Source organism: Muntiacus reevesi, chromosome 8 (genome assembly GCF_963930625.1).
Source record: "Muntiacus reevesi chromosome 8, mMunRee1.1, whole genome shotgun sequence".
Taxonomy (NCBI): Eukaryota; Metazoa; Chordata; class Mammalia; order Artiodactyla; family Cervidae; genus Muntiacus; species Muntiacus reevesi.
Window position 1 is genome coordinate 19,424,113 of NC_089256.1, and position 17,574 is coordinate 19,441,686.

A 17,574-nucleotide genomic window follows, 5' to 3' on the forward strand; every position below is an offset into this window, starting at 1 on the left:
TAGATATCCTTAACAAAGACAATGAACAAACAGGTCCTTTCTTAGGATTTTCTGATTTCCTACATTCTTGAAATTTGGGAACATGATTTAATTAGCCTGGGAGGATCTGAAGGGGTACTGTTTACTCCTGGATCTTGAAAAATCCTAGTTCATTCTGCTGCTATAAGCAAATGTTTTGGTGCCACGTGGGACAATGTGACCTTGAGAAAGTTATTTCACCTTGCTAAGCCTCAATTTCCTTGTCTGTAAAATGACTATAAGAATAGAATTCAACTTATAGTGTTCTCATGAAGACTTAGTAAGTTAAGAGTGAGGGTCAGTAAGGGTCAGTAAGTAAGCGTCAGTAAGCCAAGAGTGCCCAGCAAGGTGTTAAGTGCTTAATAAATATTATCATTATTAGTTAATGCTATAATTATTAGTTATTAATAGTATAATTGTTATAACTATTGGATATTATAATTATTAGTTAATGTTAAATGTTAATAATACTATTAGTAATTGTTAATCAATATTATTGTCATTATTATAATTATTAGTTAATATTAGAAGGTCTTCATCTATGATGATGTTCAGAATAATTATCTCAAGCCACATAACTTGAAGAATTTCTGTCTTATCATAAAGAATAAGAACAGATTATTCCTATGGTGTCTGTGCTAATGATTTTTCCTGGTTGAGGGAATTTCACCTGGAAGTTTCTTTGCAGGACAGCCCAGAGCAGCTGCCAGCACTTATGCTGTGTGGATGGTGGTTGGTCTACAAAACTTTTACTCCTTATTTCTTCAGTCTATGCTTTAAAAATAGGTTCTTGCCTGTGATATCTTCAGAGAGAGCATCATGACTTCTGTTGGGTGAATGAAATAAATGAAAAAGGAAAATACCAATTGTAAAGTTGTATATTACACCTCTGTTTTAATAGTTGATGCCAAACTGTGGTTCCTTGATTTACCACTTTAGAGACAGATGTGGGTGAAGAGACCCTGGGAGCAGGAAAAGGTTGTGTTTTTGTTTGCAGGCCATTGCTGCAAGGGTCTGAAGACAAAGGGGAGAGAGGACAGTCCTCCCTGTTTTCAAGATGCACAGCCCCTGAGCCACCATCATTAAGGACAGACTAATGATTGCTCGTGGATTTCTTAGTCCTTTTTCCAGTCTTGGGCTTTCCTGGTGGCTCAGTTAGTAAAGAATCTGCCCACAATGCAGGAGACCCAGATTCTCTCCCTGGGTCGGAAGATCCCCTGGAGAAGGGAATGGCTACCCACTCCAGTATTCTTGCCTGGAGAATTTCATGGACAGAGGCGCCTGGTGGGCTACAGTCCATGGGGTTGCAAAAGAGTCAGACACAGTTGAGTGACTAACCTTATCACTTCATAAAGGGAAAAACGTAGCTCTTGAATTGATGACTCTGGGTGTGACCCTTGGAAAATTCTTTGATTCACTGCACCTCAGTTTTGTTATCTTAAGATGGTGATCAGAATTCTTGCCTGGTGTGGCCATCAGGATGAGACAATGAGGTAACAGTGTGCTGGGTGCCCGACTGCGCAGCTACTCAACTTGTGGTGCGAAATGCTTTTCCATGCATTCCTCGGTTCTCACCAGCCCTGGGAGAGAGGCAGCGTTCTATCCATTTTGCAGATGAGGTGATGGACAAGCAGAGCTTCGGCTCAGATAACAACCTTCCTGGCCAGGATGGACTCGCCGGTCACCTGTCACTTAGATGCAGCATGCTTTATATTACAGTGCAGTCACCTGTTTTGGAGAGGTTTCTAACTGTACAAGACAATAAGCGGGAGATGCCAAGCGAGTGACCCAAAGATCAGTCTGACGCATCACAGTCACCAACAGTGGTTGGTGATTTCAGGACCCAGAATGACACTGTCTTTTTATTTTTTGATTTATTTTATTGAGGTATAGTTGACTTACCGCATTGTGTTAATTTTTGCTGTATACCAAAGTGATTCAGTTATATATTCATATATGCTCTTTTTCAGATTCGTTTCCATTACGATTCATCACAAGATATTGGCTATGGTTCTCTGTGCTATATAGTCGGGCCTTGTCTATCCATTCTATATACAGTCATTTGCATCTGCAGATGCAAAGTCCCACTCCCACTCCCAAACTCCCAAACTCCCACTCCATCTCTCCCACACCCTCCTCCCCTTTGGCAACCACAAGACTGTTCTCTTTGAGATTGACACTTTCTTATGAGTCAATGTAACAGGATAGGAAAACAGAGCTTTCTGAGCTTCCACTGAAGTCCCGAAGGTTCCAAGTGACACAGACCCTGAGGACCCCAGATCCTCCAGAGAGGCTGCTCAGAAGAAGGAGGCAGCCTTGGCCATGGCACCCTGGAGAGGGGAGAAGGGGTGAGGCATGCAGGGAGAAGTGTGTCTGCCGTGAGGACTTTTGCGGGGCTCTGCACCACTCCTCCCCTTGAAGCCATGAAGGGGAGGCCCCCTCTGGGGGCTGATGTATCCCTGGGGTCAGCTTGGGAGGCCATGTGGAGAAAAGCTGTACATTGACTGCAAGGAGTGGGAAGTGTGTAGTGGGGTTCCTTGAACAAGGGTCCACCAAGGGGGTGTTGCAGGAGAGTGCACCCACACTCAAATGGGTATCAGAGTGTGGGCAAAGGCCACGTGCCAGCCAGGTGAAGTCACGTGCTCACCCCTCCCTCTGGGCTCATCCTAAGACCCTTCTTCAGCCCCCAGGAGAAGTCAAGTGCTCCAGACAGCTAGGAGAGCAGTGCTTTTGACCCATTTTAGTGATTGGTGTTTGGGAAGTCCAGGATGGCAGATTTTATTTTTCTTCTCTTTTTTTGAATGAAGTGCTGAGAGATAAACTTTAATGCAATATCATGTTCCCAACAGTCAAGTCAACTTTCTGTAGATGTAACTGCTTGTCTTGAGAGGGATAATAGTCAACAGATCTTCCTTTCCTGTTTTCTCCATTTTTCTTTGGCTTTCCAGAAGAGAAAAAATAAATCAGGACTTGGGAAAATGTTCTCCATCTATTTAGAAATTGTGGAATAAAATGAAATCCCTTTCCATCCCACCTCAAGTCCTGAGGCATAATTTTTTTTTAAGTTTTTCTTTTTTATAATTGACAGGTAGTTAATTTGCAATGTTGTGTTACTTTCAAGTGTATTGTACAGTGATTCAGTTAATTCCTGAGGCATGATTAATAGAGATGGGAATCTCATCCACGGGGAAGTGAACTTCAGCCAGGCTGAAGGTATTTGAGGAGCAAGGAAGAGAGGGGTTTGAACAGAATAAAGAATGTTGCCTTCTGAATATTTAACTAAAAGTAAATCTACCTGAAATGAAGATGTCTCTACTCTTTGAAACAGAAAAGTTATCTCCAAAAATAGCTAAAGGAGTAAGTAATTTATAAAGTGACATAAGCAATTATGAACAGGTTGGAGAGTATGTAGAGAAAACGTGATTAATTAAAGTAATAATTCAGCCCAACAACCTGTCGTCATGTCTGATGGGATTTTCTGATATTCAGAAACTCCGCCGTGAGGCCGGGGAATTTGGAGTCTGGTTTCACTAGAAGGACGAGGCGATCTGGGGTTCCCCTAGCATAGCCTTGGGGAAGCTCACCCTGGTGGGGAAGTAAGCAGTCTGTCCATTGGTTCTGAGAGATGTGACACTCAGGAATGTGCCCAAGTGCTTATGCCAGATTCTTAAGGGACCTTCCATCATTCTATTCCTTTCTGTATGACTTCTGTTTTTATTTTTTGTCTACGCTTGCCCCAAACTGAAATAGATCCCTTGGCCTGAGTCTTATGGATTAAATGTTGTATTGTAGCTAAGAGCAGCCTTTAATTTATTGACCTAATGCTTTTAGTTGCTTTATCTTTGTTATGTTGATGGTTCAAATGTTAATTAAGAAAACATATGATTACCATTTATATATGGGCATATGTAATTCATATACAAAAATTTATATATAATTTATATTTAGGTAAGTATTAGACACTCAATCGTGTCCAGCTCTTTGTGACTCCATGACTGTAGCCTGCCAGGCTCCTCTGCCCTTGGGATTCTCCAGGCAAGAATATTAGAGTGGGTTGCCACTCCCTTCTCCAGGGGACATTCCTGACCCAGGGATCTAACCCAGATCTCCTGCATTGCAGGCAGATTCTTTACCATCTAAGCCACTAGGGAAGCCCATAATTTATATTCACTGTACATTAATTGAAATTATAAAACAGTAATTTATATTAATTAAATTATTAAACAGTAACATTATAATGAATATGCTATATCTATATATAGTCAAGTCACCACCCAAACCAAATTACATAGGGTTTGTTTTTGGTGGTGATTTGGTTCTAGGGCATAAGCATTCATGTGTGTCTTTCTTTACCTTACCTTAGGAAAGAACCTCTACACAAAAGTCATTGATATCATCAATCATTTTGGCAAAAATGAATAAAATAAGAATTTTGGGGAGGTGTATAAATCTCTGAAAGTTCAGCCGGTAAAGAATCCTCCTGCAATGCAGGAGACCCTGGTTCTATTCCTGGGTCAGGAAGATCTGCTGGAGAAGGGATAGGCTACCCATTCCAGTATTCTTGGGCTTCCCTGGTGGTTCAGCTGGTAAGGAATCCGCCTGCAATGTGGGAGACCTGGGTTTGATCCCTGGGTTGGGAAGATCCCCTGGAGAAGGGAAAGGCTACTTAATCCAGCATGGGCTGGCAAAAAGTCGGACACGACTGAGTGACTTTCACTATATATATCTTTATCGAACGAATTGGGTTTAAACAAAAGAGGATTTGAATCTAGATGTTCGGTTTAGGATGGGCATGTACCTTTTCAGCATTTGTTTGGAATCCTCAGAATCTAGTCCTTCTGCTGATAAACAAGTTACATGAAATGGACAAGGGGACTCATATCCTAGAAAACATTCTTAATGATGATTTTCGTTGCGAGGCAATAGTCCATTCAGAGGACTTAAGATACTGGATATTTTTATGTCAAAGAAGATACTAATTTAAACTTTTAATTTTAAGAACAGACCATATTGTGCCTCTTTATCATCTATACAAATGAGTTCTTGACTTTTTTTTTTTTTTTTTAACCCAAATAACATCTTATGAATCTGTTCATGTGAAGAGCTTGGCACCATGTCTTGTGCAGGGTAGGGAATCTATAGATGAGTATTGATTGGTTTATGCTATTGATCATTCTGAAGTTTCTCCCAGAGTTCTTACAATGTGGTCCACAGTCTGCTGTAACTTGTTTACCAGTGTTTTTAAAAAAGATTGGTGGTCCAGTGGGTAAGACTCCAATACAGCAGATGCGGGTTTGATCCCTGGTCAGGGAACTAAGATCCCACATACCCTCAGTCAAAAAAAAAAAAAAAAAAAAAAAGGCATCATGCGTTCTGGGAGTGAATTCCTTGACTTAAGAGAGAAAAATTCTGACTGAAGAGAGAAAATTGTAATTGTTTCTGGGGAAGGAGTGTTAAGATTTCAAGATGGCCACATTCACAAAGAAATGACATTGGTAGGTACAGTCCTTACTTGTGAACCACATGTGGAGAAAAGGGCCTCTGGGTTTTCTTAGGTGTGGCTGCACTTTGATGTTACTTAAAGAGTTGGATGTGAGTAGAGAGCAGTTATTTTACTGCATTACTCTTTCATGTGCCAGGAGAAATATCCACCAGCTTTTCTAGTTTTTTTCCCTGCTCTTCCTTTTCCAATAATCTCCATGTGGACTTTTCAGTTTCCTGTGTTATTTCTAAAGCTACTTTTGTTCAGCATGACTCATGTTCCCATTTTCATAACTGTGAATAGTGCCTTTTAGTGTGGGTGTACTTGGTATTTGAGTTTCATAGTAAATTGTGTTTTTTTCCTTCTTTCTATCATCTTGTTCTTTGTAACCAATTCCTATTTATTGTTTGGCTTTAAAGCTTAGCATAGAATTAAAAGTATTTTGAAGACCTCAAATAAAAACTTTGATGATAATATCTCTATTCCTATTTGGTTGAGTATATCATGATTTAAACATTGATGAGATTAAAATTTCAGAATTTAAACGATTGCTCTTTTGATCCTGTGGGATGAAGAAGTGTGATTTTATGATTTTTCTTGTTTAAATACTTAGCAAAGTTATTTGTATTGTATGGTATAGTTGGAGAAAGGGTTTTTACAAAACAGCCTAATGGTAATCTTTTTCTTCTCGTGACTAGATTAGGAAGAAACAGCAAGAAGTTGTGGGCTTTTTGGAAGCTAATAAAATCGATTTTAAGGAGTTTGATATTGCTGGAGATGAAGACAACAGGAAGTGGATGAGAGAAAATGTTCCTGGAGAGAAGAAACCTCAGAATGGGATTCCGCTGCCTCCTCAGATCTTTAATGAGGAGCAGTATTGTGGGGTGAGATTTAGTTTCTCTGAAAATTTTTCTGCATGTGTGTTTATCAGAAATTAAAGCAGATAAGCTTTGAGGTAGCATTTACATTTGTTGACATTTTTCAGCTTGTGATCTATTTCTACCATTCAATACCTGGATGGTTAGATCCATGGTGAAGAATAAATAGTTAAGATTTAAAAAATGATAGAAACAATAAAATGATGATTCAGAAGTTCTTGGGATTCCTTTAGGTTTTTTCTTTTATTTTGAAGAGAGGAGGCCACTTGTCCAGACAAAACAAGCATTTAGTTGAAAAGACATTCTGATCAACCTGGTAGGATACACCTGCATCCACTGGGTACACGTTCACCTTTGCAAAGAATGATTTGCAGAAGTAAAGTTCTGTGTGAAAGTGAAAGTGAAAGTTTTAGTCCCTCAGTCATGTCCAACTCTTTGTGATCCTATGGCCTGTAGCCTGCCAGGCTCCTTTGTCCATCTAATTCTCCAGGCAAGAATACTGGAGTTCCATTTCCTTCTCCAGGGGGTCTTCTAGACCTAAGATTGAACCCGGGTCTCCTGCATTGCAGGCAGAAAGTTTTGTGTAAATGCATCTAAATGGCTAAAAAACTGTTCTGGACACCCTTCCTCCTTGTGAGGACACAACAAGAAGACGACCATTTATGAACCAGAGAGGGGGTACTCAACCAGACACTGAATCTGTTGGCACCTTCACCTGGGACTTCCAGCCTCCAGATCTGTGAGAAATAAATGTCTGTTGTTCGTAAACCACCAAAAACAACAAAACAAAACCAACAAAAACTCTTCTGGTCATTTAATTATAATAGCAATTTTATTTTATACATTTAGTCATTCATTTTACCATAAAATCACTTTTTCCTCAGGGTTTATAGATTCTGCTTAGTAAATCAAATTGTTGAAAAGAAACATTTAAAAGCTCAAAGGACTTTGGAGCATGAGAACTGGAGTTAGCTTTGAGTGGTCATCTAAGTCTTCCAGGTCATTTTTCAGATTTGGCCATCATGATTCTAAATACCCAGAGCTGTGCTGTTTCTGGATGTTGGAGCCTGGCATAAGATTTTTTCACTCACTTCTTCTCTTTTATAAAAAATTAATTATTTATTAAAAATTATAAGCAATTTTTATTTTTCTTGGCTTCACCACATGGCATGTGGGATTGTAATCCCTCGACCAGGAATCAAACCTTTGCCCTTTGCCTTGGAAGCATGGAGTCATAACCACTAGACTGCCAGGGAAGTCACCACTTTTCTCCTTGCTATACAAAACTGCTGGTCCTTTAGCTCAGCTTCTCTTTATTATTATATTTCTCAATTAAAGCAAGTGTCATCAAATTACAGCCCAAGTGCCAGGGCCTGCAACTATCTGTTTTCGTGAAATTTTATTGAGCATGCCTGCACTAATTCACCACCTAATGCCTATGGCTAATTTTGCATGATGGCAGAGCTGAGCAGTTGCAACAGAGACCATCTGACCCACAAAGCCAGAAACATTGAGATTTACTATCTTTTCTGGTGGTTCAGATAGTAAAGAATCTTCCTATAAAGTAGGAGATCCAGGTTTGATCCCTGAGTCAGGAAGGTCCCCTGGAGAAGGAACTGGCAACCCACTACAGTCATGGACAGAGGAGCCTGGTGGGCTACAGTCCATGTGGTCTCAGAGTCAGACATGACTGAGTGACTAGATGACATGATACGACATTTACAGAAAAGCTTTCAGACCTCTCATCTGAAGCATGAATTGTTCTGCTGTTGGGGGTTTATATTACTTTCTTAGGGCTGATATAACAAAATACCACAAATCTCGTGATTCTTATGGACTGTATGTTCGTGTCCCCCTAAATTCCTATATTGAAGTTCTAAGGCCCAGGGTGATGGTATTTGAAGAAGGGATCTTTGGGAGGTGATTAGGATCAGATGAAGTCCTGTGGGTGGGGCCTTCATGGTGGGATTAGTGCCCTTATGGGAGGAGGAAGAGAAAGAGACCCCTTTCTCTTCACCTTGTGATCACACAGCCAGGGGCAACTGTCTGTGAGCCAGGAAGAGAGCAGCACTCAATGATGCTGAACCCAAAACACATTTCTGTTAGTAAACCACCCAGTCTATGGTATTTTGTTATGGCGTCCCTAGCTGATGGTTACAGTGCTTTAAAACAACAGAAATGTATTCTTTCACAGTTCTGGAGGCCAGAAGTTTTAAATCAAGGTGTCAGTAGGGTTGGTTTGTGCTGCAGGCTCTAAGCAAAAATCTCTCCATGTGTCTCTCCTGGCTTCTGGTGGCTGCCAGCCATCTCTGACAGTCCTCCACTTGTTGACACATCATGTCCATCTCTGCCTCCATCTTTACATGGCCTTCTTCTTGGGGTCTCTCTGTGTCTTCACATGGCTTTCGTATAAGGACAGAAGTCATTGGAACAGGGTCCACCCTAGTCCAGCATGGCCTCATCATAAGTAACTACATCTGTGAAAGTAAAAAGAGAAAGTGTTAGTTCCTCAATCATGTCTGACTCTTTTCGACCCCAGGAATTATAACCCACAGAGTTATAACTCCTATGTCCATGGGGTTCTCCAGGCAAGTATATGGAGTGGGTAGTCATTCCCTTCTCCATGGGATCTTTCTGACCCAGGGATTGAACCCAGGTCTCCAGCATTGCAGGTGGGTTGTTTACCATCTGAGCCACCAGGGAAGCCAATATCCCAATTTGCAAATAAGGTCATTTTCTGAGATTCTGGGTGGACATGGCTTTTGGGTAAATTCACGGGCTGTGTGAATTTACGTGGCTGTGTTAGGCTTCTTCAGAGGCTAAACTTAAAGTCCTGTGGATGTGAAAGTGTTTTCAAACATGTTTAAGGTGTTGAGCAGTTATTTAGTGGAACTTATGGCCAGTCCCTTGGACTGCAAGGAGATCAAACCAGTCAATCCTAAAGGAAGTTAACCCTAAATATTCATTGGAAAGACTGATGCTGAAGCTGAAGCTCCAATACTTTGGCCACCTGATGCAATGAGCTGACATATTGGAAAAAACCCTGATGCTGGGAGAGACTGAAGAGAATAGGAGTAGGGGGTAGCAGAGGATGAGATGTTAAATAGCATCACTGACTCCATGGACATGAATTTGAGCAAACTCCAGGAGATAGTGGAGGACAGAGGAGCCTGGTGTGAGGCAGTTCATGTGGTCACAAGGAGTTGGACACAATTTGGTAACTAAACAAGGAGCAATGGTCCGGTCCAGCTCTCTTGTGATTGAAGTTGGGGCTTCCCAGAGTGAGGAAAGTATTTCCTTGGTAAGGGAGGGTCCCTCCCCTGTATACCACGCTCCTCTCCCCACACCCTTCAGACTGCTTGGCTTCTGGACATCTCTCCAACCTGACCTGAATTTCTAAGAACTGTGATTCTTATTATATGAGGAAAGGGAGAAAAAGGCTTCTTGGGGTGGGGGACAGTGGTGATGGCCAATTTTTATTTTTTAGAAATTAAAAATTTATTTATTTATTTGTCTGCACTGGGTCTTAGTTGCAGCATGGGGGATCTTTGTTGAGCCATGAGGGATCTTTTGTTGTGGTGCGCGGGCTTTCTAGTTGTGGGGTGAGGGCTCAGTAGTTGAAGTGTTTGGGCTCAGTTGCCTAGTTGCATGTGGGATCTTAGTTCCCCAACCAGGGGTCCAACCCACAGTCCCTGCTGCAAAGTGGATTCCTAACTACTGGGCCACCAGAAAGGTCCATATAAAATGTATTTTAATAATCGAAAAATGAGTCTGTGTGCACACAGAAAAATTAAAATGGTTCCAGAGTTGTCCACAGTGGAGATGATTCTTCCTCCCACTTTAGACCCCTCTTGTTCCTTTTTCTGAGGTGGGTCAGCTTTATGAGCCCACCACCTGGCAAGTGACACCTGGCCCCACTCAAGAGAGCACTCTGCTTGTTTTCACACTCTACTGTTGCTGTCTTGAAATTCATAATGATTTTTGGAAAAGGGTTGCCTTGTTTTTATCACTTTATTTTTACTACTTTATTTGCACTGGGCCCTGCAAGTTATGTAGCCATCCTGCTTTGACCCACCAATGTTGGCAATTCCTTGTTTGGCCTTCCATGAATTTTGTATGTGTATTAACCATTGTTAATCACTTAAAAAAATGGAAATAAACTATACACTTTGTTCTTTTCATTTAATAACTGTATCTCAGAGGTTATTGCAGAGCTACACATATTCTTTTTAAAAAGCTTTTTAAAATTTTATATTGGAGTATATAGTGTGTTAGTTGCTTAGTTGTGCCTGACTCTTTGCGACCCCATGGCCTGTAGCCCACCAGGCTCTTTTGTCCATGGGATTCTCCAGGCAATACTGGAGTGGATTGCCATTTCCTCCTCCAGGGGATCTTCCTGACCCAGGAAATGAACCCATGTCTCCCACTTTGCAGGCAGATTTTTTTTAAACCACTGAGCCACCATGGAAGCTCAGGAGTGGGATTGGTGGGTCACATATTCTTTATTTCAATGGTTGCAAAACATTCCATTGTATATGACATAATTAATTGGCACAGTTCTCTAATGGGAACCATTCAGGTTGTTTTCAGCTTTCCTCTGGCTCAGCCTGCAATGTAGGAGACCTGCATTCAACCCCTGGGTTGGGAAGATCCCCTGGAGAAGGAAATGGTAACCCACTCCACTATTCTTGCCTGGAAAATCCCATGGACAGAGGAACCTGGCAGGCTTTAGTTCATGGGGTCTCAAAGGGTCGGACACGACAGAGCAACTTCATGTCTCTTCTCAGCTACAGACAATGCTGCAGAAGTCTCTTTACACATACAGAACTTTGTGTTAAGTCTGAGTATATATATAGGATAAATTCCTAGAAGATGTGCTGAGTTACAGCATATATGTGTCTCACATTTCAATAGATATTAAATCTGGACTGTAGTTGTACCAGCTTATATTTGGGTGTGGCTGGTTTCCTGTGACTTTGACAATACTCTGTATGCAAATTTAATCAGTTTGTTAGATGAAAAATGTGTTCTCACTGCTTTGACTTGGATTTCTGTCTTTATAGCAGAGATTGAACATCTTTTCCTCTGTTTATAAGCTTTCTGTGTTTTCTTCAATGACTTTCTACTTTTTCTGTTTAGTTATAGGTAATGTTTATTGGTTTGTGAGAATCTTTACTTATGATGGAAAGTAGCCCTTTCACTACCATAGATGTTGCAAATATTTCCCTATGTTTCTTATTTGTCTTTTGACTTTTTGAAGTGTTTTTTTTTTTTTTTTTTTTTGGGAATGCAGGGCTTAACATTTATTTTCTGTAGACAGTTTATTAATATATTTTATAGTTCCTGCACTCTATGTCTTGTTTAGAAAAATCATTCAGCACTCTAATATCATTAAAGGAATCATCTCGTTTTCTTCTAGTACTTTTCTAGTGAAAGTAGAGTTTTAAATCTCTTACTTTTTCTTATTTTCGTTGTCCTTTTCAATTAAGATTAGTTACAGTGGAGACGATACTGAAGTATTTTCTTTCAACCTATGTTTATCCCAGAGTAAAAATTCTGTAGTTATTTTCTGCTGTAGGACTAGAACTTCAAAGGTATTTCTTATTTCATTTTACTGTCATCTAGCAATGCTTTCTGTAGTAACTGTGGAAGAAGAAAAGATTTCCCAACTAAGAAAAGAGACTTCTATTTTTAAGATGGGTTTTCCTATTATAAATACAGCTCTAATGAGATAAGCATACATGATTTTTTTTAAAGAAGTTGAATATTTTATTATTAAATTGTTTATTCTCCTGCAAGGCTGTTGCTTCACTGTATAAAAATAGCACCAGCAAACACAGTATATTGCAAAATTAAGACAGTAATATTCTTCACTGGACACTATACAACTAACAAACTTTTCTCCACTGGCAGTTATTTCTAGTGGGAAGATAATTTTGACCCAAATCCAAGGATAGCTGTAAGCAAGTTACAATGTCATATAAGGGATAAGATAACCATGTTATCCTTGAATTACATAATTTTTATAATTAGTTTTATCAGAGATAATTTCAGGAATTCTGAATATTATAACTGGAGCCTAGCCTAAAAATCAAAGGATGCTGTGGAAAAGATACACAGTGTTTATCTGAAGGCATTAGAAAGTTAAGGGGTATTTTCTTCAGGAAACATTGTTACAAGTAGTTTCTTTTGCTAAAAGTTGCTTTTTAAATATCTATCCACCACTAATTTAAGACAACTATGCTAGATTAAGTTGTTTCAAAGTAGTTTATTTAGGGGTTCCATTTTCATTCCTCAATAGATTTTATGTATTTTTCATATGCTTCTTCACACATTAGTTCATCTAGTTCTGAAGGGTTACTGAATGTCATCTTGATCAGCCAACCATCTTCATAACAAGACTTGTTGACAAGTCCTGGATTTTCTGCTAGAGCTGTATTAATTTCAGTTACTTCTCCTGATAGAGGGGAATAGAGTTCACTAGCAGCTTTCACACTTTCCAAAGCACCAAACTCCTCTTGTTTGTTCAACTTTGTCCCAACTTCAGGCAGACTACAGTAAACAACATCTCCCAAAGCTTCCTGTGCAAAATTGCTGATTCCCACTGTTCCAACACCGTTTTCTGTTGTTACCCATCCGTGTTTTTCTGTGAATTTCCGCACCGACAGCAGAGCAGGGCCGGTGCGCAGTGCCCGGACCGCACCCGCCTGCAGTCCCCATGGCCGCGGCGAGCAGGGCGCGCTGGGTGCCAAGATGGCGCGCAGGCTCCCGCCCGCGGCCCGCACGCTCCGCACCGCTTGCAGCGCCCTGTTCGCACGGGTGCAGAGGGTCTCCGCGCGGCACCCAGAGCACGCCGGCCGGCGGGGGCGGGGCGGGGCGGCCCCGGGCCGGAGCAAGCCGGAGCGAGCTGGCTGGACCGGGGGCAGCTGTTTTGAATTCTTTCTGCATTCAGAGAGGTAGTAGTAGTTTTTCTTACTAGCAGCTTTGCTAAACTTGCTTTTCTGCAATCTGTGGATATTCCCAACAAAAGGGCATTAATGAGGCAGAGGACCTTGTTTTCAGAAAGTAGGTAAAATGACTATTTGTATTGCAGATTCCAATTTTAAAAAGAGACTCAAAGTTCTGAAGGATGTGTCAGGTTTAAAATGGCATTGTTGTTGTTCAGTTGCTAAGTCATCTCTGACTGTTTGCATGCAACCCCATGGACTGCAGCATGCCAAGCTTCCCTGTCTTTAACTATCTCCCGGAATTTGCTCAAACTCATGTCCATTGTGTCAAGCCTATATGAGAAAAGAATCTGAAAAAGAATGGATATATGTCTATGTATAACTGAATCCCTTTGCTATGCACCTAAAACTAACACAGCATTGTGAACCAACTATCCTCCAATATAAAATGAAAATTTAAAAAATAAAGTAATAAACCTGCTTTAAAAAAATAAAATGGCATAAATCTGGATGGTTCACATATCTTTCCACATGATAGAAATGTGGACCATCAGAATAAGGCTATCATTTAAGTTGACTCAATGGCCTCTGTGAATTCTCAAATAATGATGGCAGCAGCTAGAGGGAACCTCAAGGGCAATCAGTGGCTTTCTCTGCACCAGGTCAGTGCAAGGGCTGGTGTCATGGGTGGTTCTGTGTATCATCGTGTCCCTGCCAGCCTGAACTCCTGCTGCTCTGGGCAGAACAGATGAAGATGTCATCTGCATGGCAGACAACCTCTAGCTACAGAAAGGGGACACCACCAGGAAGCCAGGCCCAGTGGAGACCAGGTCACCCGCCTGGCAGAAAAATACTAACAGGAAGTAGCAGACTTATTTGCTGATGCCAAGTTGGAATCTGTGCATCTTCACCTATGTGAGGGCTGGGGTGCCTGCCTGGTCCTGGGCACAGCTAAAAGGGTCTTCAACCATGCAGCAGAGAGGCAAATATGTCTGGAGACTCAGAGCTGCAAGAGGGGACAGGATGTCCACCTGATTAGGGCAGCGGGAGGGTGTTTTCAACACACTGATGCTACTGAATATGCTATTTTATTTTTTAATTTTTTTCAGTATGATGACAATTTTATTATATCTTCCATATAACTTTGATAGTGTACATATCAGCATGTTAATAAAAATTATCTTTTGTTTTGCCATTATGGTCAAGTTTTCTTTGCTTTTTAAATTAATAAACCTGTCTACTTTTGGCCAAGCTCAGTCTTCATTGCTGTGCATGGGCTTTCTCTAGTTGTGGCAAGCAGGGGCTACAGTCTAGTTGCGGTTCATGGGCTTCTCATTGCGGTAGCTTCCCTTGTTTCCGAGCACAGACTCTAGGCACGTGGGCTTCAGTAGTTGGTGGCACATGGGCTTAGTGGCTCTGTGGCATGTGGTATCTTCCCAACTAGGAACAGGGATCCAACTGGTGTTTCCTGATTGGCAGGCAGATTTTCAAATACTGGACCACCAGGGAAGTCCTTCTTTGTTTTTTAAAAAAATGTTATTGAAGTGTAGTTGAGTTCCAATGTTGTGTTAGTTTCTGGTATATAACAAAGTGATTCAGTTATACATACATTTGTTTTCATATTCCTTTCCATTATGGTTTATCACAGGATACTGAATATAATTCCCTGTGCTATAACTACTACTTGACTACTTGTTTGTTACTCGGTTATCTCAAGTTCTTTGCAACACTATGGACTGTAGCCCACCAGGCTCCTCTGTCCATGAGATTCTCCATGCAAGAGTACTGGAGTCAGTTGCTATTCCCTTCTCCAGGGGATTGTCCTGACTGAAGGATCGAACCCAGGTCTCCTGTACTGCAGGGGAATTCTAAACCACTGTGTCACAAGGGAAGCCTGAAAGAAGATGGTATCATGGATATTTGAAGCACTGGGTGACATAACCCCCATATCTGTGTATCATCGTGTGAGAAGGTTTTAATATTTGTTTTTATCTGACCTCCCTCAAGGGCCTGAGAGTCAGGGCTGGGGTCAAGTGAGGTGGAACCTTTGTGAGTTATAAATTCTTATCACTTTTATATTGGTAAAATGTACTTTTCAATTTTATGAAAACACATGATGACCATAGCAGACACTTAAAAATTTTTTCCTACTTAACAAAATAAACCACCAACCCCTCTCGTATTTAAAGATTGTTCTAAACCATCCACCCTGACTCCCTGTGGCAGTTTCATGGAGGCACACAGAAGGCATCCTTTGACTGTGGCCATTAGTAAAGAGATTGTGTAGCTCTTTATATTTGTATGTCTTCTTCTGTATATCTTTTGAATATTCTTCTATTGAGTTTTTGTCTTTTCCTTATGATGGAAGAGGGAAAAGCATAATATATTATACATACTAGTATTATACATTAGTTATATATATATAAATATATATTAGATATATATATATATGTTTTTTATATATACATATATACAGGCTTATACACACACACACACACACGTATGTTGTTAAGAAGAGCAAAAAATTTCGAAATCCCTCCAAAATTTAGAAAGAGATGTCTGGAGAAAATTTGCATGTTAGTGAGAGACTTTATTTTCTTGGGCTTCAAAATCACTGTGGATGGTGACTGCAGCCATGAAATTAAAAGATGCTTGCTCCTTGGAAGAAAAGGTATGACAAACCTGGACAGCATATTAAAGAGCAGAGACATTACTTTGCAACAAAGGTTCATCTAGTCAAAGCTATGGTTTTTCCAGTAATCATGTACAGGTGTGAGAGCTGGACCATAAAGAAAGTTGATTGCCGAAGAATTGATGTTTTTGAATTGTGGTGTTGGAGAAGACTTTGCAAAGTCCCTTGGACTGCAAGGAGATCAAACCAGTCCATTCTAAAGGAAATCAGAATATTCATTGGAAGAACCAATGCTGAAGCTGAAGATCCAATACTTTGGCCACCTGATGTGAAGAGCTGACTCATTGGAAAAGACCCTGATGCTGGGAAAGATTGAAGGCAAAAGAAGGAGGTTGGCAGAGAATGAGATGGTTGAATAGCATCACTGACTCAATGGACATGAATTTGAGCAAATTCCAGGAAATTAGTCTAGGACAGAGGAGCCTGGCATGCTGCAGTCCGTGGGGTCACAAAGAGGCACACATGATTTAGCAACTGAACAACAACAAGTTACTAGTACTACTACTACTAATGTGTCCTATCACGTAATCTTTAGCAACAACTAGTGAGTGTGTGTCCTGGGAATCAATGAATCTTTCTAATACCAAAGACTCACTCACAGTATGTGATATTTCCCTTAAGATATGAGGCAGCTTACAAAAATACATTCAGTACAAAAATACATTCAGTACAAAAGAAGAAAATAATCACAGAGAATCAGAGTGACAGGTAGGAAAAGAGCAAAACTTTGGATAAGATGAACACACAGGAATAACATAACATTTTCTTCTTAACATAGGTGGCCTGTCTTTGGTTTTAAGCTCTTAACACATGTCAGAAGAGGGTAGGCAGTAACATGACCATATGTTTGAGAGTCCTGTTCAGTTCAGGCCAGACTAACTCTGTACAGGTTGAATCTATGGCAACACTGTTGAAACTGCATCATAGCCCCAGCAATAAAGAGTGGCAACAGGAAAGTGGACTGGAGGAGGATCTTTTATGTTTTAATGATAAAACGTGAAACTTTTCCAAGCTATTGACTAACACACTGCTGGAGAGTTGGCATAGGACAGGACCCACCTGGTGAAGGACTGACTTGAGTGTGGCCTGGTCTGGGTTGGGGGTAAGGAAGGGCCGATCTTTACTGAGCTTCTGATTTCCATCTGCTGCCTGGTTTCTAATCATTCTACAATTTCCCCCCCTTTGGGCAAAATGATCATGTTTCTAAACCTTCTGTAATCTTGCAGCTCCTGGTATTGGAAGAGTCTGAGACAGGTCCAGTCCCTTGGTGGTGATTTAGTTACTAAGTTGTATCTGACTCTTTGCAACTCTATGTACTGTAGCCCACCAGGCTCCTCTGTCATTGCGATTTCCCAGGCAGGAATACTGGAGTGGGTCACCATTTCCTCCTCCAGGGGATCTTCCTGACCCAGGGATAGAACCTGGGTCTCCTGCACTGCAGGTGGCTTCTTTACTGACTAGAAGCTACTATATAACAGCACAGAAATCTTGTTTTAGTCCTGTGTTGTTTGGACCTTAATCAGGGTCTGAACCATAGGACCAAATTATAAGGAAACC

At 40.8% G+C, this 17,574-nt stretch overlaps 1 protein-coding gene and 1 pseudogene across 1 annotated transcript in view; one reads left to right on the forward strand and one right to left on the reverse strand.

Moving 5' to 3' along the window:
• SH3BGR (SH3 domain binding glutamate rich protein) overlaps positions 1-17,574 on the forward strand; it is a 64,537-nt gene that overhangs the window by 1,604 nt on the left and 45,359 nt on the right. The window contains exon 2 of the mRNA XM_065943468.1: positions 6,199-6,384. Coding sequence (XP_065799540.1) covers positions 6,199-6,384 — 186 coding nt within the window. The remainder of the gene's footprint in view (positions 1-6,198; positions 6,385-17,574) is intronic.
• LOC136173513 (glycine cleavage system H protein, mitochondrial pseudogene) lies at positions 12,381-17,181 on the reverse strand (annotated as a pseudogene).